The 26,735-nt window shown below is 42.7% G+C and overlaps 1 protein-coding gene across 4 annotated transcripts in view; it reads right to left on the reverse strand.

The window, feature by feature from the left end:
• The window catches only part of LOC106568324 (myocyte-specific enhancer factor 2C), a 43,291-nt gene that overhangs the window by 10,400 nt on the left and 6,156 nt on the right, over window positions 1-26,735 (reverse strand). For 2 of the 4 annotated variants that reach the window (XM_014138574.3, XM_014138601.3), the window contains exons 2-4: window positions 21,674-21,881; window positions 11,597-11,760; window positions 10,050-10,253 (exon numbers count right to left, since the gene is read on the reverse strand). In XM_014138574.3, the coding sequence (XP_013994049.3) occupies window positions 10,050-10,253; window positions 11,597-11,650 (258 nt within the window). In that variant the 5' untranslated portion in view covers window positions 11,651-11,760; window positions 21,674-21,881. Of the gene's footprint in view, window positions 1-10,049; window positions 10,254-11,596; window positions 11,761-21,048; window positions 21,453-21,673; window positions 21,882-26,735 lie in introns of those variants that run through there. The other 2 variants (XM_014138584.3, XM_014138589.3) reach the window with 2 other exon arrangements.

Raw genomic sequence — 26,735 nt, forward strand, 5'->3', positions numbered from 1 at the left:
AGAGAGAGAGGGAGTGTAGAATGGAGTGGAGAGAGTAGGCCTCTTATCACTCCTGATATTGTCCATGGAGCTGTGATGTTAACCCCTAGTGTGTGTGTGTGCAGATAGGCTCAACTCTGTCCTGTCTCAGCACTTTACAGCCTATCACTAGACCACTACAGCTCTCACACACACACACACATTTTTTTACATTAAATTTCAGTCATTTAGCAGACGCTCTTATCCAGAGCGACTTACAGTAGTGAATGCATACATTTCATACATTTTTTTCTCCGAAATGGTCCCCCGTGGGAATCGAACCCACAACCCTGGCGTTGCAAACACCATGCTCTACCAACTGAGCCCCCCCCCCCCCCCCCCCCCCCACACACACACACACACACACACACACACACACACACACACACCACACACACACACACACACACACACACACACACACACACACACACACACACACACACACACACACACACACACACACACACACACATCCCAGCCATGCCCACCTGTCACTGGCCGACCCAGGGGGTAGGTAGTGTGCGAGCCCAGGGTTAGCAGCCCTGTGTCTGAAGGATGTCCATAGAAGGCAATTTTTTTTACCTCTGCGGCACCCAGATCACCCCTCGTTTCCAGTCCCCACCCACCATCCCTCTCACCCCCACTACCCCTTCTCTCTCTCTCTCTCTCTCTCTTATGCCCCCTCCCTCCCCCCACACCTCTATCTCCACCTTCCATGTCCATGACTGACAAAACACACATCAGCAACACAACAACAAAATGACAGTAGACATGAAAAGGAAGAACTCTTAGACTTTATTTCAGAATACATGACTCTCCATACCCTGGCCTACACAGCTCTACACAGAGCCCTGGCCTACACAGCTCTACACAGAGCCCTGGCCTACACAGCTCTACACAGAGCCCTGGCCTACACAGCTCTACACAGAGCCCTGGCCTACACAGCTCTACACAGAGCCCTGGCCTACACAGCTCTACACAGAGCCCTGGCCTACACAGCTCTACACAGAGCCCTGGCCTACACAGCTCTACACAGAGCCCTGGCCTACACAGCTCTACACAGAGCCCTGGCCTACACAGCTCTACACAGAGCCCTGGCCTACACAACTCTACACAGAGCCCTGGCCTACACAACTCTACACAGAGCCCTGCCTATACACAGCTCTACACAGAGCCCTGGCCTACACGACTCTACACAGAGCCCTGGCCTACACGACTCTACACAGAGCCCTGGCCTACACGACTCTACACAGAGCCCTGGCCTACACGGCTCTACACAGAGCCCTGGCTCTACACAGAGCCCTGGCTATACACAGCTCTACACAGAGCCCTGGATATACAATGCTCTACACAGAGCCCTGGCTATACACAGCTCTACACAGAGCCCTGGCTATACACAACTCTACACAGAGCCCTGGCTATACACAACTCTACACAGAGCCCTGGCTATACACAGCTCTACACAGAGCCCTGGCTATACACAGCTCTACACAGAGCCCTGGCTATACACAGCTCTACACAGAGCCCTGGCCTACACAGCTCTACACAGAGCCCTGGCTATACACAGTTCTACACAGAGCCCTGGCTATACACAGCTCTACACAGAGCCCTGGCTATACACAGCTCTACACAGAGCCCTGGCTATACACAGTTCTACACAGAGCCCTGGCTATACACAGCTCTACACAGAGCCCTGGCTATACACAGCTCTACACAGAGCCCTGGCTATACACAGTTCTACACAGAGCCCTGGCTATACACAGCTCTACACAGAGCCCTGGCTATACACAGCTCTACACAGAGCCCTGGCTATACACAGTTCTACACAGAGCCCTGGCTATACACAGCTCTACACAGAGCCCTGGCTATACACAGCTCTACACAAAGCCCTGGCCTACACAGCTCTACACAGAGCCCTGGCTATACACGACTCTACACAGAGCCCTGGCTATACACGACTCTACACAGAGCCCTGGCCTACACGACTCTACACAGAGCCCTGGCCTACACGACTCTACACAGAGCCCTGGCCTACACGACTCTACACAGAGCCCTGGCCTACACGGCTCTACACAGAGCCCTGGCTCTACACGGCTCTAGACAGAGCCCTGGCTCTACACGGCTCTAGACAGAGCCCTGGCCTACCCAGCTCTACACAGAGCCCTGGCTCTACACAGAGCCCTGGCTCTACACAGCTCTACACAGCTCTACACAGAGCCCTGGCTCTACACAGAGCCCTGGCTCTACACAGCTCTACACAGAGCCCTGGCTCTACACAGCTCTACACAGAGCCCTGGCTCTACACAGCTCTACACAGAGCCCTGGCTCTACACAGCTCTACACAGAGCCCTAGCTCTATACAGCTCTACACAGAGCCCTGGCCTACACAGCTCTACACAGAGCCCTGGCCTACACAGCTCTACACAGAGCCCTGGCCTACACAGCTCTACACAGAGCCCTGGCTCTACACAGAGCCCTGGCTCTACACAGCTCTACACAGAGCCCTGGCCTACACAGCTCTACACAGAGCCCTGGCTCTACACAGCTCTACACAGAGCCCTGGCTCTACACAGCTCTACACAGAGCCCTGGCTCTACACAGCTCTACACAGAGTCCTGGCTCTACACAGAGCCCTGGCTCTACACAGCTCTACACAGAGCCCTGGCTCTACACAGCTCTATACAGAGCCCTGGCTTTGCACAGCTCTACACAGAGCCCTGGCCTACACAGAGCCCTGGCCTACACAGCCCTACACAGAGCCCTGGCCTACACAGCCCTACACAGAGCCCTGGCCTACACAGCCCTACACAGAGCCCTGTCCTACACAGAGCCCTGGCCTACACAGAACTACACAGAGGTGTGTGCATGTGTGGTGAGAGGGTGTGTGTGTGTGTGTGTGTGTGTGTGTGTGTGTGTGTGTGTGTGTGTGTGTGTGTGTGTGTGTGTGTGTGTGTGTGTGTGTGTGTGTGTGTGTGTGTGTGTGGTGAAGACAGCAGCTGGTTGAGTGGGCAGCTGACTGAAGGTGCTCAGAGGAGAACACAACTGATAGAAAGAGGGAGAGAGAAAGAGAGAAAAGGAAAGGGAAAGAGAGAAAGGGAAGTGAAGGAGAGAGAGGGAAGGAATGAGAAAGAGAGAGAAAGAATGAGATAGAGAGAAAGAAAGACAAAAGAAGAGAGGATAGGTCAGAGAGAAAGAAAGACAAAAGAAGAGAGGATAGGTCAGAGAGAAAGAAAGACAAAACAAGAGAGGATAGGTCAGAGAGAAAGAAAGACAAAAGAAGAGAGGATAGGTCAGAGAGAAAGAAAGACAAAACAAGAGAGAGCCCTGAACCACCATATCTCCATTCCAAGCCACCCTCAACTGTCTACAATCTCTCTCTCATGTTTCTCGTCTACTCCTTGTTGTTCTTCCTCCCCTATGGGTGGTCTGGTCTCCTAACCACTTCCAGATCAATTAGAGTGTGTATGTGTGTGTTGGCTTTACAAGGCAGCAGCTCCTCTCCATATGCCAAGTAACATGATGTGCACCTCTCCTGCCGTAACAGGCGGACATTTCTCCACCACACACACACACACACACACACACACACACACACACACACACACACACACACACACACACACACACACACACACACACACACACACACACACACACACACACACACACACACACACACAAAGTATGTAGTCGTGTGGAGAAAAATAATGAAATAAATTCCAGTGTTGATGCATGGTCATAAACTACATGGTCAAAAGTATGTGGACACACTTTCAAATGAGTGGATTTAGCAATTTCAGCCACACCTGTTACTGACAGGTGTATAAAATTGAGCACACAGCCATACAATCTCCATAGCTGGCCCATACTGAAGAGCTCAGTAACTTTCAACGTGGCACCATCATAGGATGCCACCTTTCTAACAAGTCAGTTCATCAAATTTCTGCCCTGCTAGAGCTTCCCCAGTCAACTGTAAGGGCTGTTATTGTGAAGTGGAAACGGCTTGGACAACAAAGGCTTAGCCACGAAGTGGTAGGCCACACAAGCTCACAGAACGGGACCACCGAGTGCTGAAGCATGTACAAATCATCTGTCCTCGGTTGCAACACACACTACCGAGTTCAAAACTGCCTCTGGAAGCAACATCATTACAATAACTGTTCGTCGGGAGCTTCATGAAATGAGTTTCCATGGCCGAGCAGGTGCACACAAGCCTAACATTACCATGCGCAATGTCAAGCGTCAACTGGAGTGGTGTAAAGCTTGCCGCATTAAACTCTGGAGCAGTGGAAACACGTTCTCTGGAGTGATTAATCACGCTTTAACCATCTGACAGTCCGACGGACTAATCTGGGTTTGGCGGATGCCAGGAGAACGCTACCTGCCCCAATGCATAGTGCCAACTGTAAAGGTTAGTGGAAGAGGAATAATGGTCTGGGGGTGTTTTTCATGGTTCAGGCCCCTTAGTTCCAATGAAGGAAAATCTTAACGCTACAGCATACAACGATATTCTAGATAATTCTGTTTGTATTTGTATTTATTAAGGATCTACATTAGCTCCTGGGGTCCAGCAACATTAAGGCAGGTACATACAATTAAAAATATAACACAACATTACATTTCAAAACACTTTACCCAATACATTTAGTGTGTTCCCTCAAAACACTACTCCACTATCACATACTTACAACACAACTGTTCCTCCAACCTTGTGGCAACAGTTTGGGGAAGGCCCTTTCCTGTTTAAGCATGACAATGCCACTATGCACAAAGCAATGTCCATACAGAAATGGTTTGTCGAGATCGGTGCAAAGTACAGAGGGATCCTTGACGAAAACCTGCTCCACAACGCTCAGGACCTCAGACTGTGGAGAAGGTTCACCTTCCAACAGGACAACAACCCTAAGCCCACAGCCAAGACAACGCAGGAGTGGCTTTGGGACAAACCTCTGAATGTCCTTGAGTGGCCCAGCCAGAGCCCGGACATCTCTGGAGACCTGAAAATAGTTGTGCAGCGACGCTCCCCATCCAACAAGATAGAGCTAGAGAGGATCTGCAGAGAAGAAAGGGAGAAACTTCCCAAATCCAGGTGTGCCAAGCTTGTTGCGTCATACCAAAGAAGACTTGAGGTTGTAATCGCTATCAAAAGGTGCTTCAGAAAAATACAAGTAAAGGGTCTAAATACTTACAGTTGAAGTCAGAAGTTTACATGCACTTAGGTTGGAGTCATTAAAACAAAAATGTTTAACCACTCCACAAATTTCTTGTTAACAAACTATACTTTTGGCAAGTCGGTTAGGACATCTACTTCGTGCATGACACAAGTCATTTTTCCAACAATTGTTTACAGACAGATTATTTAACTTATTGTCGCTGCACAACACTGTATCACAATTCCAGTGGGTCAGAAATGTACATACACTAAGATGACTGTGCCTTTAAACAGCTTAGAAAATTTCAGAAAATGTCATTGCTTTAGAAGCTTTTGATAGGCTAATTGACATCATTTGAGTCAATTGGAGGTGTACCTGTGGATGTATTTCAAGGACTACTTCCAAACTCAGCGCCTCTTTGCTTGACATCATGGGAAAATCAAAAGAAATCAGCCAAGACCTCAGAAAAAAAATTGTAGACCGCCACAAGTCTGGTTCATCCTTGGGAGCAATTTCCAAACGCCTGAAGGTACCACGTTCATCTGTACAAACAATAGTACGCAAGTATAAATACCATGGGACCACGCAGCCGTCATACCACTCAGGAAGGAGATGTGTTGTGTCTCCTAGAGATGAATGTACTTTGGTGCGAAAAGTGCAACTCAATCCCAGAACAACTTCAAATGACCTTGTGAAGATGCTGGAGGAAACAGGTACAAAAGTATCTATATCCACAGTAAAACGAGTCCTATATCGACATAACCTGAAAGGCCGCTCAGCAAGGAAGAAGCCACTGCTCCAAAACCGCAATAAAAAAGCCAGACTACGGTTTGCAACTGCACATGGGGACAAAGATCATAGTTTTTGGAGAAGTGTCCACTGGTCTGATGAAACAAAATAGAACTGTTTGGCCATAATGACCATCGTTATGTTTGGAGGAAAAAGGGGGAGGCTTGCAAGCCTAACAACACAATCTCAACCGTGAAGCACGGGGGTGGCGGCATCATGTTGTGGGGGTGCTTTGCTGCAGGAGGGACTGGTGCACTTCACAAAATAAATGGCATCATGAGGAGTGAAAATTATGTGGATATATTGAAGCAACACCCAAGCATATTCCAAAGTTGTGACAAAATGGCTTAAGGACAATAAAGTCAAGGTATTGGAGTGGCCATCACAAAGCCCTGACCTCAATCTTATAGAAAATTGTGGGCAGAACTGAAAAAGTGTGCGCGAGCAAGGAGGCCTACAAATCTGACTCAGTTACACCAGCTCTGTCAGGAGGAATGGGCCAAAATTCACCCAATTTGTTGTGGGAAGCTCGTGGAAGGCTACCTGAAACGTTTGACCCAAGTTAAACAATTTAAAGGCAATGCTACCAAATACTAATTGAGTGTATGTAAACTTCTGACCCACTGGGAATGTGATGAAACAAATAAAAGCTGAAATAAATCATTCTCTCTACTATTATTCTGACATTTCACGTTCTTAAAATACAGTGGTGATCCTAACTGACCTAAGACAGGGAATTTTTAATTGGATTGAATGTCAGGAATTGTGAAAAACTGAGTTTAAATATATTTGGCTAAGGTGTATGTAAACTTCCGACTTCAACTGTATGTAAATATGATATTTTATTTATACGTTTTTTAATACATTTGCCTACATTTCTAAAAACCTGTTTTTGCTTTGTCATTATGGGGTATTGTGTGTAGATTGATGAGGGGAAAAAACAATTTAATTCATTTTAGAATAAGGCTGTAACGTAACAAAATGTGGAAACTGTCTAGGGGTCTGAATGCTTTTCGAATGCACTGTACATGCCAATATCTTTGCCACACCCCCCTCCCATTTTTCTTGTCTGAACATTTAAAACTATATTCAAGGCACATTATCTTCAGACATATTATAGATGCTATTCCCTGACAGCCACAACTCAATAATCAGCTAGGTCTCTGAAAATGCGCGGTGCCCAAATTGCGGGCTTCCCAACACGTTTGTGATTTAAAACAAACCAGAGCTTTAAAATAAGTTAATGATGCTCTGTGGTGAAGTATTTCAAATGATTAGATTTATTTCGGAATAGACTGGAGTAATTAGGCTTATACAATTTTGGCAAACTTATTTCAATTTACTTTAGGCTGCAGTGACTACTGTTACGTCATGTCCTATGTTTAGGCAACAACACATTAGGAATTGAATTTTATTGTTCGCCTGCAAATACTTTATTACAAAAGTATTTTGCCTCCCAGTCAGTCTACCAAAACACACACGCACACACACACACGCACACACACACACTCATATGCACATCCCACCGAGGCTATTCTTAGCAGCAGCATACTATTTTTAGCCTGCTGCCGGTTTCCAAACGTTGAACAGGGAGAGATCGGTTCCACAGCTGGAGTTCCACTGGGCCTGTGTGTGTGTTCTAATTGATGAGCCTTACTGAGAGCTTCAGCTGTTTTCAATCTACAACACAGACACACACCACAGAATGGAGTGAAATAGGGTTAGTAGAAGAGGGGTGAGGAATGCAGGAGTTCTTAGAGTTATAAATAGCCATTATCCTGGGCCTCCTGCACCAAATAGAACAAGCTCAAATACAGAACACACACACGCGCCCCCACACACACACACATACCTCGTTATGGAAAGAAAACAACCCAGACAAAGGAGTGTCTATTCTGCTCCATTCCTGTCAGAAAGATAGTTCAACAGCTCACAGGGTTCCACAGCTAGGTCATCTCTGACCATGTTAATCAATACAGAGACGGACTGTGCGATGCTGTAAAACATACAGGTATGTTGTTATAGAGGAGGACCAGCTCTTAGAAAGTGATTACTCATTTATGAAGCACAGAACACCCTCCAGAAAAATGACTGAGTTGGGATTCTTGTTGTAATGAAAAATACAAAAATCTGTCAAAATTGTTGAGCATTGTTTCTGTGGTGTAAACCAAGTGAATTAGGTAAACAGCACATGTGCAGGTAAAAACACTTAAAGGAACCAACAACAAACACACCTCATAGCAGAGATATGCACTGGAAGTCACAATAACTCAGAGCTGGGGGAAAACCAGTCAGTTACAATGAGTTACAATGTCAGACTGAACTAACCAAAAACAGTGGAGGTAGAGAGATGGAGGGATGGGGAAATAAGGGGAAAAGGAGAGAGAAATGAAGAGAGAGGCTGATAGATATTTCCAAGACTGAACACAAAGAATCTGGAAGGAGATACATAGAGAGAATGGGAAGGAGGAGAGGGAGAGATAGAAAGGCTTGCGTGTGAGAGGAGAGAAACAGAGTGAGAGGAGGAGGAGAGATAGAAAGGCTTGCATGTGAGAGAGGAGGGAAACAGAGTGAGAGGAGGAGGGAGAGATAGAAAGGCTTGCGTGTGAGAGGAGAGAAACAGAGTGAGAGGAGGAGGAGAGAGAAAGGCTTGCATGTGAGAGAGGAGAGAAAGAGGAGGAGAGATAGAAAGGCTTGCATGTGAGAGAGGAGAGAAACAGAGTGAGAGGAGAGATAGAAAGGCTTGCATGTGAGAGAGGAGAGAAAGAGTGAGAGGAGGAGAGATAGAAAGGCTTGCATGTGAGAGAGGAGAGAAACAGTGAGAGGAGGAGAGATAGAAAGGCTTGCATGTGAGAGAGGAGAGAAACAGAGTGAGAGGAGAGATAGAAAGGCTTGCATGTGAGAGAGGAGAGAAACAGAGTGAGAGGAGGAGAGATAGAAAGGCTTGCTTGTGAGAGAGGAGAGAAACAGAGTGAGAGGAGGAGAGATAGAAAGGCTTGCATGTGAGAGAGGAGAAGGAAAGTGACAGAGGAGGAAAAGACATCATTGATCTGTCTTCCAGAAGACCCCTACACACTAGGGGTCAGCGAGGGAAAGGAGAGGACATTTGTTGAGAGGGATTAGGAAGAGCATATTGAGATTATAGTAATGAGTGATAGGATTACAGTATATTAACATAGATTATATGCTGCTGCTGGCTAATTGACCAAAAAGTGGGACAGGTGGAGAGGGACATCAGCTATGAGGACCACCCCCTTATGGACCTCTGACATAAAGTATCGACCACCAGACTAATTTTAAGTGTGGAATATTTGAGCTGTGCTTGATTGATTTAGTTTGCCTGGTTTACAATGGAACCAATGGAATATTCCCAATACTGGGCTGCATATCTTACTTTCCCCATTCCCACACAGAAACATCCCCCTCTGCACTCTACCAAACTCAGCCTGTTTTCCCACTACTCCCAATGGGAGGCTCATGGCCTGTCTTGGAACACACATCTTTCACTGGAAGACCATGACCACTGTCCTCCAAGCCGCTACAGATTCCCGTCAGCGATCCAGAGACTAAATCCAACGCACCTGTCCTTTGAACTCTGATCCCTAACCTCTGACCTCGGTCACATGGACCGATGGGTGGCCCTGAAGAGGGTTGAATGGGGACGTTGGACATGTGTGTGTGAGGAGACACCAGACTTGTTCTCCTAACACCATTGCATAACTCCAGGCTGGCTGACTGAGACTCAGCCATGCACACGTTAGCCTCCCTGAGCTCTGAGTCCTTAGCCAAACACACACATGTATTACACTAGCTGTATTACACTAGCTGTATTACACTAGCTGTATTACACTAGCTGTATTACACTAGCTGTATTACACTAGCTATATTACACTAGCTATATTACACTAGCTGTATTACACTAGCTGTATTACACTAGCTGTATTACACTAGCTGTTCATTCAACCAACTGAAGTTTTGACTTGTAACCAGTCCTTATGGGCCTGAGTGTCTACTGCTTTTTAATCAGATTTCCACCAGTGAAACCATGTTGGTGAACTAGTCTGCAATACAGTGTGTGGGACTCACTTCCACGATGTCGGAGTTAGTCCTGCTCTCGTGAGGTTCGTTGTACTCTGTGTATTTGAGCAGGACCTTGTCCATGTCAGTGCTGGCGTACTGGAACAATTTATTGGTGCTGTTGAAGATGATGAGGGCGATCTCACAGTCACACAGAACACTCAGCTCATACGCCTTCTTCATCAGGCCAAACTTCCGCTTGGTGAATGTCACCTGGAGAGGGAGAGAGAGAGGGTGAGGGAGAGACAGAGAGGAAGAGAGAGGAAAAGAGAGGGAGAGAGAGAGAGAGAGAGAGAGAGAGAGAGAGAGAGAGAGACGGAGAGAGAGAGAGGGGAAGAGAGAGAGGAGAGAGAGGGGGAGTGTACAGTGTATACAGTAAGTGAACTGTTGTATGTACGCATGTTGGCCTGCATGTTGACAATAGACTATATAGAAAATCCAATAAGTATGTAAGGTATGTATGTAAGGTATGTAAGGTATGTATGCACATATGTAAGGTACGTATGTAAGGTATGTACGTATGTATGTAAGGTATGTGCGTATGTACGTAAGGTATGTGCGTATGTACGTAAGGTATGTATGTACATATGTAAGGTCTGTCTGTCTGTCTGTCTGTCTGTCTGTCTGTCTGTCTGTCTGTCTGTCTGTCTGTCTGTCTGTCTGTCTGTCTGTCTGTCTGTCTGTCTGTCTGTCTGTCTGTGTGTACATATGTAAGATATGTATGTATGTAAGGTCGGTACATATGTACATATGTAAAGTATGTCTGTAAGGTAGGTATGTACGTATGTATGTAAGGTATGTATCTACATATGTACGGTATGTCTGTATGTACGGTATGTCTGTATGTAAGGTAGGTACGTATGTATGTATGTAAGGTATGTATCTACATATGTAAGGTCTGTCTGTCTGTCTGTCTGTCTGTCTGTCTGTCTGTCTGTCTGTCTGTCTGTCTGTCTGTCTGTCTGTATGTATGTATGCTCTTGCACTCTGATGTTGCCTTCTAAACCCCCCCTGAGGGGAATACTTAAACTGAGAGACAAACAGACAGACTGTGACAGTCATGTTAACATTTAGATAGAATCTAATTATGGAGGCTGGCGCCCTTGGCCATTACTGCTTAACTTAAGACTGACTGTAAGTCACTATCACGTTAGGATACATAGATATGGGCACAGAATCACTGTCTCTATTACAATGTCTCAATCAGAACACTGAGGAAGAAATGTGAGGCTGGTCACTGTATGGATAACCCCACCCACACCCACACACACGCGCATGCTCGCAGGCAAGGACCCTTAACACACACACAATAACAACACACACAGAAGACAGAGAGAACAGGGAGGTCATCCCAGCTCTAGGGGTCAGGAAGCACATGTTAGTGCATTTCCTGTCATAACAGGAAGAGAGGAACCACTGCCCCACTACACACACACATACTCCTCAAAATGCCTTCACCTCTACTTCCTGCCCACCTAGTTGTCTGCAGGTGTGGGAGTGTTGGGGCTTGTATGTGTGTGTGACCATTATTCGGAGAAAGCTTAATGTTCATTTACCTGTCTGTTACGTTCATCCATAATCCGTGCTATCTGGATCTTTTTCCTCCCCATCTTCTCTCCCTTTCCTATCCCAAATGTCCTGTTCTTCTTCTCTTGTCTTCCAAATCCTCACAGCAGTATTCTCTCAATTCTTCTTCTCTCAATTCCTCTGGCATTCACTCCTTAAAGAGACAGAGAGAGAGAAATCAGTTAAAACGCCATCAAACACACACAGTAGTCCTTGTGGAGCGGTCATAGAGAATGGTTCAACTATGTTTGTGTATAAGTAAAGACTTGATCATTCAACAGGTTGACCTGAGAGAGGAGAATAACTCACTGATTAAAACATACAGCTCATCTCTACCACACAACTCAGTTCAAAACACCACATTTCATTCATCACCAGAGAGATGGCATTTGCTTCCCACTGAAGAAATGCAAGATAGAAAACATGGCACGAGAAAAAAATGATATGTTCGCTTCATGCTACAGAATATTATGAGAAATTATATGTTAATGTTGTTGGCTTGACTTTACGATGTCCCAAAACCCTGTTTGCATGTTACATCACATCATATTCTATTAGAATGTTGACATCACATCATATTCTATTAGAATGGTGACATCACATCATATTCTATTAGAATGTTGACATCACATCATATTCTATTAGAATGGTGACATCACATCATATTCTTTTAGAATGGTGACATCATATTCTATTAGAATGTTGATATCATATTCTATTAGAATGTTGACATCACATCATATTCTATTAGAATGGTGACCTCACATCATATTCTATTAAAATGTTGACATCACATCATATTCTATTAAAATGTTGACCTCACATCATATTCTATTAGAATGTTGACCTCACATCATATTCTATTAGAATGTTGACATCACATCATATTCTATTAGAATGTTGACATCACATCATATTCTATTAGAATGTTGACATCACATCATATTCTATTACAATGTTGACATCATATTCTATTAGAATGTTGACATCACATTCTATTAGAATGTTGACATCACATTCTATTAGAATGTTGACCTCACATCATATTCTATTAGAATGGTGACCTCACATCATATTCTATTAAAATGTTGACATCACATCATATTCTATTAAAATGTTGACATCACATCATATTCTATTAGAATGTTGACCTCACATCATATTCTATTAGAATGTTGACATCACATCATATTCTATTAGAATGTTGACATCATATTCTATTAGAATGTTGATATCACATCATATTCTATTAGAATGTTGACCTCACATCATATTCTATTAGAATGTTGACCTCACATCATATTCTATTAGAATGTTGACCTCACATCATATTCTATTAGAATGTTGACCTCACATCATATTCTATTAGAATGTTGACATCACATCATATTCTATTAGAATGTTGACATCACATCATATCATATTCTATTAGAATGTTGACCTCACATCATATTCTATTAGAATGTTGACATCACATCATATTCTATTAGAATGGTGACATCATATCCTATTAGAATGTTGACATCACATGATATTCTATTAGAATGTTGACATCACATCATATTCTATTAGAATGGTGACATCATATTCTATTAGAATGTTGACATCATATTATATTAGAATGTTGACCTCACATCATACTCTATTAGAATGTTGACATCACATCATATTCTATTAGAATGTTGACATCACATCATATTTTATTAGAATGTTGACATCACATCATATTCTATTAGAATGTTGAGATCATATTCTATTAGAATGTTGACATCATATTCTATTAGAATGTTGACATCACATCATATTCTATTAGAATGTTGGCATCACATCATATTCTATTAGAATGTTGGCATCACATCATATTCTATTAGAATGTTGAGATCATATTCTATTAGAATGGTGCACTCACATCATATTCTATTAGAATGTTGACCTCACATCATATTCTATTAGAATGTTGACATCACATCATATTCTATTAGAATGGTGACATCATATCCTATTAGAATGTTGACATCACATCATATTCTATTAGAATGTTGACATCACATTCTATTAGAATGGTGACATCATATTCTATTAGAATGTTGACCTCACATCATACTCTATTAGAATGTTGACCTCACATCATACTCTATTAGAATGTTGACATCACATCATATTCTATTAGAATGTTGACATCACATCATATTTTATTAGAATGTTGACATCACATCATATTCTATTAGAATGTTGACAGCATATTCTATTAGAATGTTGACACCACATCATATTCTATTAGAATGTTGGCATCACATCATATTCTATTAGAATGTTGGCATCATATTCTATTAGAATGTTGACATCATATTCTATTAGAATGTTGAAATCATATTCTATTAGAATGTTGAAATCATATTCTATTAGAATGTTGACATCACATCATATTCTATTAGAATGTTGACCTCACATCATATTCTATTAGAATGTTGACATCACATCATATTCTATTACAATGTTGACATCACATCATATTCTATTACAATGTTGACATCACATCATATTCTATTAGAATGTTGACCTCACATCATATTCTATTAGAATGTTGACCTCACATCATATTCTATTAGAATGTTGACCTCACATCATATTCTATTAGAATGTTGAAATCACATCATATTCTATTAGAATGTTGACATCACATCATATTCTATTACAATGTTGACATCACATCATATTCTATTAGAATATTGACCTCACATCATATTCTATTAGAATGTTGACATCACATTCTATTAGAATGGTGACATCATATTCTATTAGAATGTTGACCTCACATCATACTCTATTAGAATGTTGACCTCACATCATACTCTATTAGAATGTTGACATCACATCATATTCTATTAGAATGTTGACATCACATCATATTTTATTAGAATGTTGACATCACATCATATTCTATTAGAATGTTGACAGCATATTCTATTAGAATGTTGACATCACATCATATTCTATTAGAATGTTGGCATCACATCATATTCTATTAGAATGTTGGCATCATATTCTATTAGAATGTTGACATCATATTCTATTAGAATGTTGAAATCATATTCTATTAGAATGTTGAAATCATATTCTATTAGAATGTTGACATCACATCATATTCTATTAGAATGTTGACCTCACATCATATTCTATTAGAATGTTGACATCACATCATATTCTATTACAATGTTGACATCACATCATATTCTATTACAATGTTGACATCACATCATATTCTATTAGAATGTTGACCTCACATCATATTCTATTAGAATGTTGACCTCACATCATATTCTATTAGAATGTTGACCTCACATCATATTCTATTAGAATGTTGAAATCACATCATATTCTATTAGAATGTTGACATCACATCATATTCTATTACAATGTTGACATCACATCATATTCTATTAGAATATTGACCTCACATCATATTCTATTAGAATGTTGACATCACATCATATTCTATTAGAATGTTGACATCACATCATATTCTATTAGAATGTTGACATCACATCATATTCTATTAGAATGTTGACATCACATCATATTCTATTACAATGTTGACATCACATCATATTCTATTAGAATGTTGAAATCACATCATATTCTATTAGAATGTTGACATCACATCATATTCTATTACAATGTTGACATCACATCATATTCTATTACAATGTTGACATCACATCATATTCTATTAGAATGTTGAAATCACATCATATTCTATTAGAATGTTGACATCACATCATATTCTATTAGAATGTTGACATTTACATAATTTCTCCATCCAAAACACATCCAGCACAGTACAAGTCCAGGTGAGGAGTCCTTGGCACAAAGGATCTGAAGGATTGTGTGTGTGTGTGTGTGTGTATCCTGCTGTCTCCCTGGCCTATAGGTTCTTTAAGATCCTCTTAAGTAGCTAGACACAAGTAGAGCCAACATGGCTTATAGCGTCCGACACACACACACACACACACACACACACACACACACGGTTACCAGCTTACAGTCAGAGACAGAAGCATGGCTGAAGGAATGTGGGGAGAAAGGGGGGGGGGGGGGGGGGGGGGGGGAGAGAGAGAGAGAGAGAGAGAGAGAGAGCGAAAGAGAGATCACAGGTTTGTCAATGACATGACAACGAGTAAGGTGTTGGGTTTTTACTTTATCTTCTATAACGGTATTTGAATGTTTGCCTTGTTAAATGTTTACTTCGCTACTTGAGTCATCTCTCTCCACTCTCTCTCTCCATGCCGCTTTCCACACAGACCTAGCCCTGCCCCGTCACTCAAGGAGGGCATTTGTTGTTCCTCGACCACGAGACACTTGCGTTCAGTCTGCATGGTCAATGCAGCACATGCAACAAAGTTGATGACAATGATGCAGTTTTCACTTTGCTTCTTAATATAAATACACTAGCTTGATATAATTACACTAGTTTGTCTTTTCTTAGCAAGTTGGGCCTAACTCTTGTTAGCCGCTAATGCTAATTGCTAGCTAGCTAATAAATGTACTGAGTCAGAGCAAATGTAATTAGCTATACAGCCTGATAATACGAGTGACGGTATGACGTATTTGAAGGTATGTTTTTGAATAGCTAAAGCAGAAACAGACTTGTAACCAGGCTGTCATCAAGCAATTCGCTACACTTGCAATAACATCTGCTAGCCATGTGTATGTGACCAAAAACATTTGATTTGATCATAACTCCTATCACAACGTACCATCCCTAACCCCTAACCGCGATCTGAGAGGATTTGATAGGTAACATCAGCTCCAGCGTGCCACAACGTACCATCCCTGACTAGAGGAGAATAGAGCGGATCTGTACAAACTCCCCAGTAGACTGACCGACAAAGGCACATCTTACACACAGCTCTTCTACACAGTATCTGCCAGCACCAGATATAATCAAGCTAGCAAGGACATAATATCAAATCAAAACAAGCACCAACATGCCAGCCAGGATACATTTAAACTTCTGTGCTCTCATTCAGTCATGCAGACAGTGAGGCTGTTTCAGGAAACACCATATTTCTCTGCTTTGGAGTAAATATAGAACACTCCTTGTCAAGCCAACTCAGCATTCTATCAAACCAGGAAGTTTATATGTGTGTGTCAGTTAGATGTTTTCCCAGCATGTGTGTTCCCTCTAAGAGGACGTGATGTAGAGCCTGTAAACCAAACCAGGATGACGGCAGGTTTCCACCCGATTTCCCCTCCACGCGCGCGCGCACGCACGCACGCACACACACACACACACACACACACACACACACACTCTTCCTCCTCTATGAATAGCCTAAATGTAAACCAGCGGTGCTCCAAAAATAAAACAATTAATTTCATACCCCAAACAAAGTGGAGCTGCCTGTATTTAGTTCACACTGAGACAGAGAGACAAACAGACAATAGAACTACAGAACAGAGATGGACCAATGCCATACAGCACAGTCCTCATTTCCCCTAACTAACCCCCTTAACACCCACATTCACAATAATCACAGTACCCCTTCTCTGTCACAAACATAAACACACCATAGCCGTGAAGATGATTCAGAGTCCTCATTTACCCCCATGCTATACACGTATGTGTGTGTATTCTGGGGCAAGAGAAGGACAGACAGAAGGACCAGAGCAGAAACAGACTGGCCGTAGGGAATTTCAGGCAAATGCCAGATGGGCTGGTCCATCTTTATCCCAGTGGGCCGGTGTAAATAATGGGTTTTGTGCAGAATGATCATTATGGCTAATAATGGGGGCCTCAAGTAAAGAAATGGGCTCAGGTATTAGAAATGACTGGGTGGATTTCTGATCCCAGTCTCTCCCTGGACCAAACACAGACAGCCAGACATATAGACATGGAGTCGGCCAGGCTAGACAGAATGTGTAAGTGTGTATTTTGAGGCTGGATGGGGGGGGGGACACAGACAGACAGACAGACAGACAGTGACAGAGTGGCAATGCCCTTGTATATCTTGGCAGGACGATCTACATGCCAGTGTCAGAGGGGCAAGGGTAGGGGGGTAGGTGGGTTAGGCGGATGGGTACCGGGCAGGGGGCAGATAGAGGATGGGAGGGGTAGTGGGCTGGGGGTGGATGTAGCCGAGTCTCAGTGTGGTGGCAGGCTGGCAGTCATTCGCAGCCCCCAGACATAGAGTCTGCGTCAACTTCAACACTGCGCAATGGGCACTGCAAATAAAACATGTCAAAACATCTAGTTGTTCTATCACTTTGTCAGGAAGAGAATAAGAAGCAAAGGTCATGACTTGGTGTCCTACAGCCCTACCAAGTAGATGCTTTATACGTCACCATTTTCACCCTATTCTCCACTATGGCCACATGACCCACTATAAATACTTCAGACTAGAGGAGACTAGAGTGGGGGGAAGTTTCTGAATAACACTACTGATTAACACTACTGTAGCTACAGGCAACAAGCAGACAAAGACTCCTCTGTATTAGACTCTATAACTGGAGGATGGAGGATGCAACAGTAAGTAACTAGATTGTTTTACGGCAGTGGCAGATGACATTGCACTCACTAGAACACACAGGGGCGGAAATCCCGGGGGGGACGGGGGGGACACGACCCCCCCCATCCTGGGAAAAATATGATTTGTCCCCCCCAATATATCACTGAAACATAACTATGTAATTTAAATGATATTAATAATACGCAATGAAAGCAATTGTGCTGATTATAGACACTTAATAGCGCGTTTTTAAGTTTCAAAAGATTGCGACCCCCCCGCCCTTTGCCTCACAATGGTTTGATCCACTGCCAGTTCCTTAGCTTGCTATGTAACTGCCGTGAGGTTCATCCAGTCAATCGCGCACACACACACTAGCTGAATATGCAGAGCTAGCGCGCAAATATTAACTATTAAGCTAGCTAGTACCTATTCCATTTATGTGGCGTTGTCAAAGATGGAATCAGCATGCAGATGATGTAAGTTAGTGCTTCAAAGTCCCTGTGATAAGGTTAGCGATAAACTTTAGTCCAAACTGAACAGAACTACACTCTCTTCTACCATTGTCTTAAATATATTTAATGGTCTCGTTGCAAAAGCTAAATTGTCGCAAGGGAACTTTTATTTATTTAAGACAATGGTAGAAGAGAGTGTAGTTCTGTTCAGTTTGGACTTCAGTTTATCGCTAACCTTATCACAGGGACTTTGAAGCACTAACTTACATCATCTGCATGCTGATTCCATCTTTGACGACGCCACATAAATGGAATAGGTAGCAAAGATTAGCAAAGGTAGCAAAGATTATAGCAAACACCACTGAAACTGAATTGGTGCTCGCTAGCTTTGCAAATTCAGCTATTGTTGGAAGCCAGCCAATATGAAAAAAATTATTAAAATTACAAAAGGTTGCAGCATATGTTGTGTAAATGGTGAACTCATACAGCTGTCAACTCTTGTCATTTTAATCCGTTTCACATTTGCTAGCTACCTTTTAGATCGAAGCCCATATAGAATGATTGAAGATGATAGAAGCCCATCTCCTACTGTAAATAACCTACACACTGTGTGTGTAGCCAGCCAGGTAGAAAAATGGCAGAAAAATAAAAGACGGACATCAGAGTATTTTTCAATACACCAAAACGCATAGTAAGAACCCTAGTAGCCTAATATCTCAAAGACTAGTTGATAAAATGTTCATAAGAAAGAAATGAAATTCTAATGGAAATGTTTCACAATGATGTCATTAGGCAGAGCAGGCAACAGATGGCACACAGACAGCAGAGTTGGGGACAGATATGCAGGGACAGACTGGCAGAGACAGGGAGTCTCAGGTAAGTTTGTTGAGTCTTTGTTTGGCAACATTATGAAAGGTTCTCAATTTTTTGGACTTGTAAAATAGGAACATAATTGGAAAATGCCATGGATACCCCCACTCTCAACTTAAACTGGTGACTGAACTAAGATTTGTTAAAGGCAATGGTATTGCTGTTGTGATTAGTTGTGTAGTTTTGGGTACCGGTAGTTAGGAGTACGGCAAACACCTTATTTCTTTGGTTCCTCAATATACATTTACCATATTACAATGTAGGCTATGTGTTACAGCACTACCTTTGGTGTCCCCCTCAGGAATTGCTCTTGAGAAAATTTCATGTAATTGTCCCCTCCAAAGTGGATATCAGATTTTCGCCCCTGAGAACACAAGCGTTGGGGCAAAATTCAGGCATGTCAGAGACTGGCTTATGAGACAGGGGGTTCAGAGTTAAAAAGTGGCAATCAGCAGTAGAAACAATAACAAAGCAGTCCCCCCCATTGGAGTAAAACCAGCTTATATTTTGGGTTCTGATGGGCTACGACAGTTGAACTAATTATTAACTTATAAGTCCAAAAATGTATGTAGCAACTGCTGATTGACCCTTTAAGGCCCATAATGGGGACAATGCAGCACATCCTCTGCCATGTACTTTTAAATAAACATGTTTGGGTTGTGATTTAATCAGGTCTGCCTGTGGTGAAGAGAGAAGTGAGTGAGGCCCACAGTGTTTTCTGGTTTACTACCTCGTTAACCTCCAGCTAATCAGCGCAATTGATCAAGTGACAATCAATTGATCAAGTAGAACGCTAGCGATAAACTAAAAGCGTCAGGACTGTGGAACTCTAGGGTCTGTGTTGTGCACCCCTGCCCAGACATGTGTTCCCACTCCCAGCCATGTGTTGGTCCATAAAGCTGAGACGTGGCTGGCAGGTCAGGCTAGTTTTTAGTCTTTAATCCAGAGACATGAGCTGATCTCTCTGGCTCAATGGGCAAGACACAGACACTAGAGGCGTATCCAGAGGACAGGAGCCACGGATCAGGTCAGGTGTGTTAGTGCTGGGCTGGAACATAAGTCTACACACACTGTAGCTCTCCAGGTGGACCTAAGGGGCAGCAGACTCCTAAAGACATCCCTCTGGGCCACACACACTGCTCTAGCCTGTTACCATGGTCATCATGCCCTGGATGCACAAGTCCCTTACTTGCATTGGTAGCCTACACTGAAAAATATAATAGATTGTTTATTTTCTCAAAATGACTTTGAATATACTGAAAATGTAAGTGCATGGCCTCTGCCTGTGATTTCACTTTCTCTAACATGTATAGATGTAGTGATCTCAATCAACTTCAAATTGACATGAAGACAATACTTGATATGAATAAACAAGCCTACATAATTCACATTTATCTCACTAGGCTGTTTTATACTTCATGAAAAACATGGTTTTCCCTTATTACGCATCTATTACAGCCTCGTAGTGACAGACTCATGTTATGCGTTTACGGTCGAGTTTGGAGAGCAAACACTGCACGCTATCTGTCAATAGCGCAAACTGTACCAACTGCGTAAACTTTCTAAACGAATATGATAAATGAAGCACCGTGGAGGCGTGGACACACTTACTTTACTCCTCATGAGGCTGCTCTGTCCGATATTCGTGTGCGTTACGGCGGGCGTTTTAACAAGGCTTGTCCGGTTGAACTGGACAGGGGAAAGTCCTCGAGCCCGTTTAGAAAAGGGAATTCACTTTAAATCCGGAACGGCAATAGCCTAGTATTTATCATGAATAAAAACACAGCGCTGGAACAGGCAGACAACTGGCAAAAGTGAAACTCTCCGCTCCAGGTTTGAAATGAAGAGGAAGAATCCAATGACCCGTGCTACGCAGGTTCTCAGTGTGAGTGAGTGAGTGCGTGATATCCCCAGGGAGGGAAAGGAGGACGAGAAGGAAACTGGGTTTATCCCGTTAATGTTTGTTTCCAATCGGTAATGTGCGACACTCCCACCGCTCTCTCTCTCTGTCTGTCTCTCTCTCTCCTTCTTTACTCCCTCTCACACACGCGATCCCTGAACACGTTTCTATGATGAACGCTCTGGCGGGCGGCACACACACACTACTCACCACTGCTGCCAGTCTGTCTGACGTATGTTCAGTCAACACATGTGCCAAATAAATAAACCACTCGAGTCGGAGTAGAACTACATTTCCATTCTGGTTTAGCATGCTGAGAAAACTTTGATCTCTTACCAGTCAATCACTTGCACATGTCCTTCTGTTCCATCAAAGCCTCAGTCGTTCTACATGCGTTTCAGTCTTCGTTTCTGTCTCTAGGTTTGGCTTTATCTCAATCTCATCTGTGTTTCAGTCCGCTGTCTTAGTCTTTCTGTCAGTCTGTGTCTGAGTGTTCCATCAGGGTGGTCTGTAAGGGTACCAGGTCCATAGGTTTACAGCGGACCTGGGAGAGACATACAGGAGAGGTACAGTATGAGACTGGGTCTGGTGCTAATATCATAGATTCATATGTAGTTTATATACACACACGGCCAATTCAGACAGTGAGACACCTGCTTTTAATCATAACACGAATGATTAAACTCAAATGAACGTACATTATCAGTGCGTAATGTACTCTCCCTGCCCTGAAATACACAGGGCAAACAGAAAGTATGAGGTATTGGTCTGCAGCTCACTGCAGCTCTACAGTGGAAGCTATTGGAACTGCACCTGTTTACTAGAACTGTAGTGGTGGATGGACTTAAAAAATGTCCTAGTACTCTACAGCAGTAGGCTACTTCTATCTGCTCCAACCCACTTTGTAGCTCACACACACACACCACACACACACACACACACACACACACACACACACACACACACACAAGCAAATAGACGATCTCTGGGGAGTGTTTTTACTGCAAATATGTTCCTGTTATGCATGTCCCATGGGGGTCTAGTGTGTCCCTGTTGTGTATGTCCCATGGGGGTCTAGTGTGTTCCTGTTGTGTATGTCCCATGGGGGTCTAGTGTGTCCCTGTTGTGTATGTCCCATGGGGGTCTAGTGTGTTCCTGTTGTGTATGTCCCATGGGGGTCTAGTGTGTCCCTGTTGTGTATGTCCCATGGGGGTCTAGTGTGTCCCTGTTGTGTATGTCCCATGGGGGTCTAGTGTGTTCCTGTTGTGTATGTCCCATGGGGGTCTAGTGTGTTCCTGTTGTGTATGTCCCATGGGGGTCTAGTGTGTCCCTGTTATGTATGTCCCATGGGGGTCTAGTGTGTCCCTGTTGTGTATGTCCCATGGGGGTCTAGTGTGTTCCTGTTGTGTGTGTCCCATGGGGGTCTAGTGTGTTCCTGTTGTGTATGTCCCATGGGGGTCTAGTGTGTTCCTGTTGTGTATGTCCCATGGGGGTCTAGTGTGTTCCTGTTGTGTATGTCCCATGGGGGTCTAGTGTGTTCCTGTTGTGTATGTCCCATGGGGGTCTAGTGTGTCCCTGTTGTGTATGTCCCATGGGGGTCTAGTGTGTTCCTGTTGTGTGTGTCCCATGGGGGTCTAGTGTGTCCCTGTTGTGTATGTCCCATGGGGGTCTAGTGTGTTCCTGTTGTGTATGTCCCATGGGGGTCTAGTGTGTTCCTGTTGTGTATGTCCCATGGGGGTCTAGTGTGTTCCTGTTGTGTATGTCCCATGGGGGTCTAGTTTGGTCATTAGTGGTCTAGTGGACCACCCAGAGCGTTACACCTGCAATGAATAATGGATGAGCCTGAAGCAGACAGAAATATGGTTCCTTTTGTAGTGTTACAGGATCCTGTTTCACTGACGGACCGACAGCATGGAAAAACTGCTGTACAATCATCAAACTGCTAGGATTATACACCCTGAGAAAAGATGCTACTGCGTATGTATGCATCTCACCTGACAAGCCTGCTGTCATTGTTCCCTGGCACTTCCATCACTCTTGCTGACACACACATATACTGTTCTCTCTCTCTTTCACACACACACACACACACACACACACACACACACACACACACACACACACACACACACACACACACACACACACACTACCTGTTATTTCTGTGAGACAGGCCTGTTAACAACAAAGGCACAGTAATTCCAGTAGCATTTTAACAACAATGAAAGCATGTCTCAACAAGCTGAGTATAATATGAGGGGGTATTTCAAAGCATGCTTTCAATTCATGTTCCATAGGACTGTGCTTTAAGTTTATTCTCTCCTCCATCCATTTACTCATAGGCACACATACACGCACGCACACAAACACATGTGGCATGTAGCGCCCTGGTTCTGTGGACAGAGTGTATGGCAGCGTTAGGGCAGTACCACCAGATATATTTTAAGCTCAGATACACTCTTGAGAATTTCAGCATGGACACACAGCAATCACACAGTACTGCAGTGATAGCCAGTCAGACAGTGGCTAACAGTAGCTATGGAATTGTTGCAGTGTAATTGTATACAGTAGTAGGCTTCCAGAATCTACACCACAAACCCTGCCTGTCAGGGATGTGACATGACCAACTAGACTGTAACGACACAAGAGACCACAAGGTAAAGGCATAAGGCTACTTATGATAAATACAGTCAACCTATTGTACTGTATCACACAGTAGACTGTCAGCCATGGTTATAAATTAAAGACCAGTTTCATAAAAAAATACATTTGTTCAATGTCATTAGGAATTAAGCAAGAATTAAGCTGAATGTCATCAGCACCAGGGTCGGCATCTGGAGGGGAAAAAGATTGCCGTCCGTTTACATTTCTCACATCTTTGACTCTGTAAAGGCAAAAACCTTGGCAATACTAGGTTTCACTATTTCCCATTTTAGATACTTTCACACAAAGTATACTATTTTATAATTATGACGGTTCCATGTCATTTCAGCAACCCATGACACCCACCATCTGAGATTGTTCTGAAATCATGTCTGTAGTTAGAAACAGATAAGATTAGCATTCCTGCAACATTATTTTGTTTAAATATAATTTGGTCTCTGTGAAATTAAGCTAACTGATTGCACCCAAATTGGCCATTTAAATTGATAGGATTCATATAATATTCAATAAATATAGAACCTAACATCCAATTTGGACCAAACATTTTTCTAACAATCAATGAGTTAGACATGAGGAATCCAACAAAATGGTAAAAAGCCACCCACGGACCACCCACGCTAATCCCACCCCAACAACGAGTATGCAGTATCAGTTCTCTGTCTGACAAGTAGTATGGAGCTGCAGCTTGGAGTATTGTTTCTTCATCCTATGTAAGGTATTCTCAGTGAATATTATCCCCTGTTCAGAGAAATTAATAATTGAAGTTGTTAGGTTTTTGTCCCATCCTACATCCTGATATTACCAGGTTCTGACCACTACATGGTGCTGTTCCTGCTACTATGTGATAAAAAAAAAAAAAATCTCTACCCCTCAATGTTGAAGGGATAGTTCACACAAATTACAAAATTACATATTGGTTTCCTTACCCTGTAAGCAGTTTATGGACAAGGTATGACAGAAAAAGCATGGGTTGCTGTCATATCTTGTCCATAAACTGCTTACAGGGTAAAAGCCAATTCATGCTTGACCTGAAAATGCGGTCGGAGGCTTCGTATGGAGGGTGTGAGGTAATTGTGGAGCCTCCGGAGGCATGCAGAGACCAAATCAAGCTGTGTACTGCATCGCTGTGCGCCTCACAAATGTTGCAACAATGCAGAGGGCTCCATAAAACTCTGCATTGACATGATTGGTTAATGGTAGGTGGGGGCGGTACATTGCGAATAAACACAAACTCACCTTCTTGACAGCTAACTTCACAATAGCTCTGCTAAGCGCAAGATGTATGAAAGTGCTGAAGTCTGCGGAGGCTGCATCGCAGTAAATGCTGTACGGCCACTTCAGATATCGGATTGACCATGCAGAGCCTTTTTAAGTAAACCAATATGTCATTTTTTTATCATCATGAATCTTGTTCTGGAGGCATCTCTGCAGAGTGGTCACTAGCTGGCATAGCCACAAAGTCATCAAATCTGATTTTATACCTTACCCTAAACTTTAACCACACTGCTAACCCTAATGCCTAACCCTAACCTTAAATTAAGGTTTTTGTTTTCATTCAATTTTACTATATCGCTCAATTATGCCTCCAGGACAAGACTCATGACAATAAATGTCAACCTGCTTATATATATTTTTTATTATGTTGCAGGAATGCTAATCTTATCTGTTTCCAACAACAGCAACAATTTCAGAACAATCTGAGATGGTGGGCGTCTAAACCCTCTTTCTTGTGTTTTTTGAGGTGGAACGACCCAGAGGTAACCTAGAAACAAAATGTTAAAGTATCAAAGGTCACAGTTGACCAGAGGTCAAAGATCATAGGTCAGAGAGGTGGTTTTGTCATCATGGTAACCAAATTTCAACATAGACAAGCCTTGTATAAAATATGTTGAATTTGTACCTTTAAAACAACATCAGATCTTCAACATTATATTCACTAATAGAAAACAAACTATAGACTGGGCAGCACCTTCTACTGTAGAATTGATCTGTCTACAGCTACCCTTTAGTGGCCCATCCAGGGTTTTAACCAAGCCCAGCCCTGCGTAGCTATGATATTTGTCACTGAATATTACCAATGTGCTATCGCGAGAATGATTATTAAGAGATCTCCGCTTAAAAACGAAATAGATTCACTGTTGTTATCAAGGTCATTCTAAAGGGTAGGTTTAACAGAGCAAATGAAATGTGACCATACTTTATCACTTATATAGGCCTATCATCAATGATAGCATTCAGGGCTATTATGGCAATTGCACAGTCATTAACAGCTATTGTTTCAATTAAACACATAATTCAACAAAAAAATAGTCAATACCTAGGGTTTCCAGCTCTGGTTGATTTAAAATTGTATGATATTGAATTGTGTTGTCAACACAACTAAATATCAACATTTGAAGGAGATGTATCTCTTGCTTAGATAGTTCCATCTGTGCCACTGACTTATTCTGGCTTTAATTACAGTTTGTCTGGAATAATTGATCATTTATATGATTATTCATTATTCATTATATGTATATGATAATTGAAACAATTTATGTAGGATTCAAGTTGCGATCTCAACCCCCCAAAAGGTAAATAAGACTAAATTACATTAAATCTAACTTTATTTAAAGTGCATTTAAAGTTTGATTTGATTTATTCATATTTTTTTATTTGATTTTTGGTTGAGATGGAGACTTAAATCCAACATAGCAATGATTCATTTGTAGAAAAAAAGTCAGTGACACAGATG

The sequence above is a fragment of the Salmo salar genome, chromosome 01 (genome assembly GCF_965601325.2).
Source record: "Salmo salar chromosome 01, fSalSal1, whole genome shotgun sequence".
Taxonomy (NCBI): domain Eukaryota; kingdom Metazoa; phylum Chordata; class Actinopteri; order Salmoniformes; family Salmonidae; genus Salmo; species Salmo salar.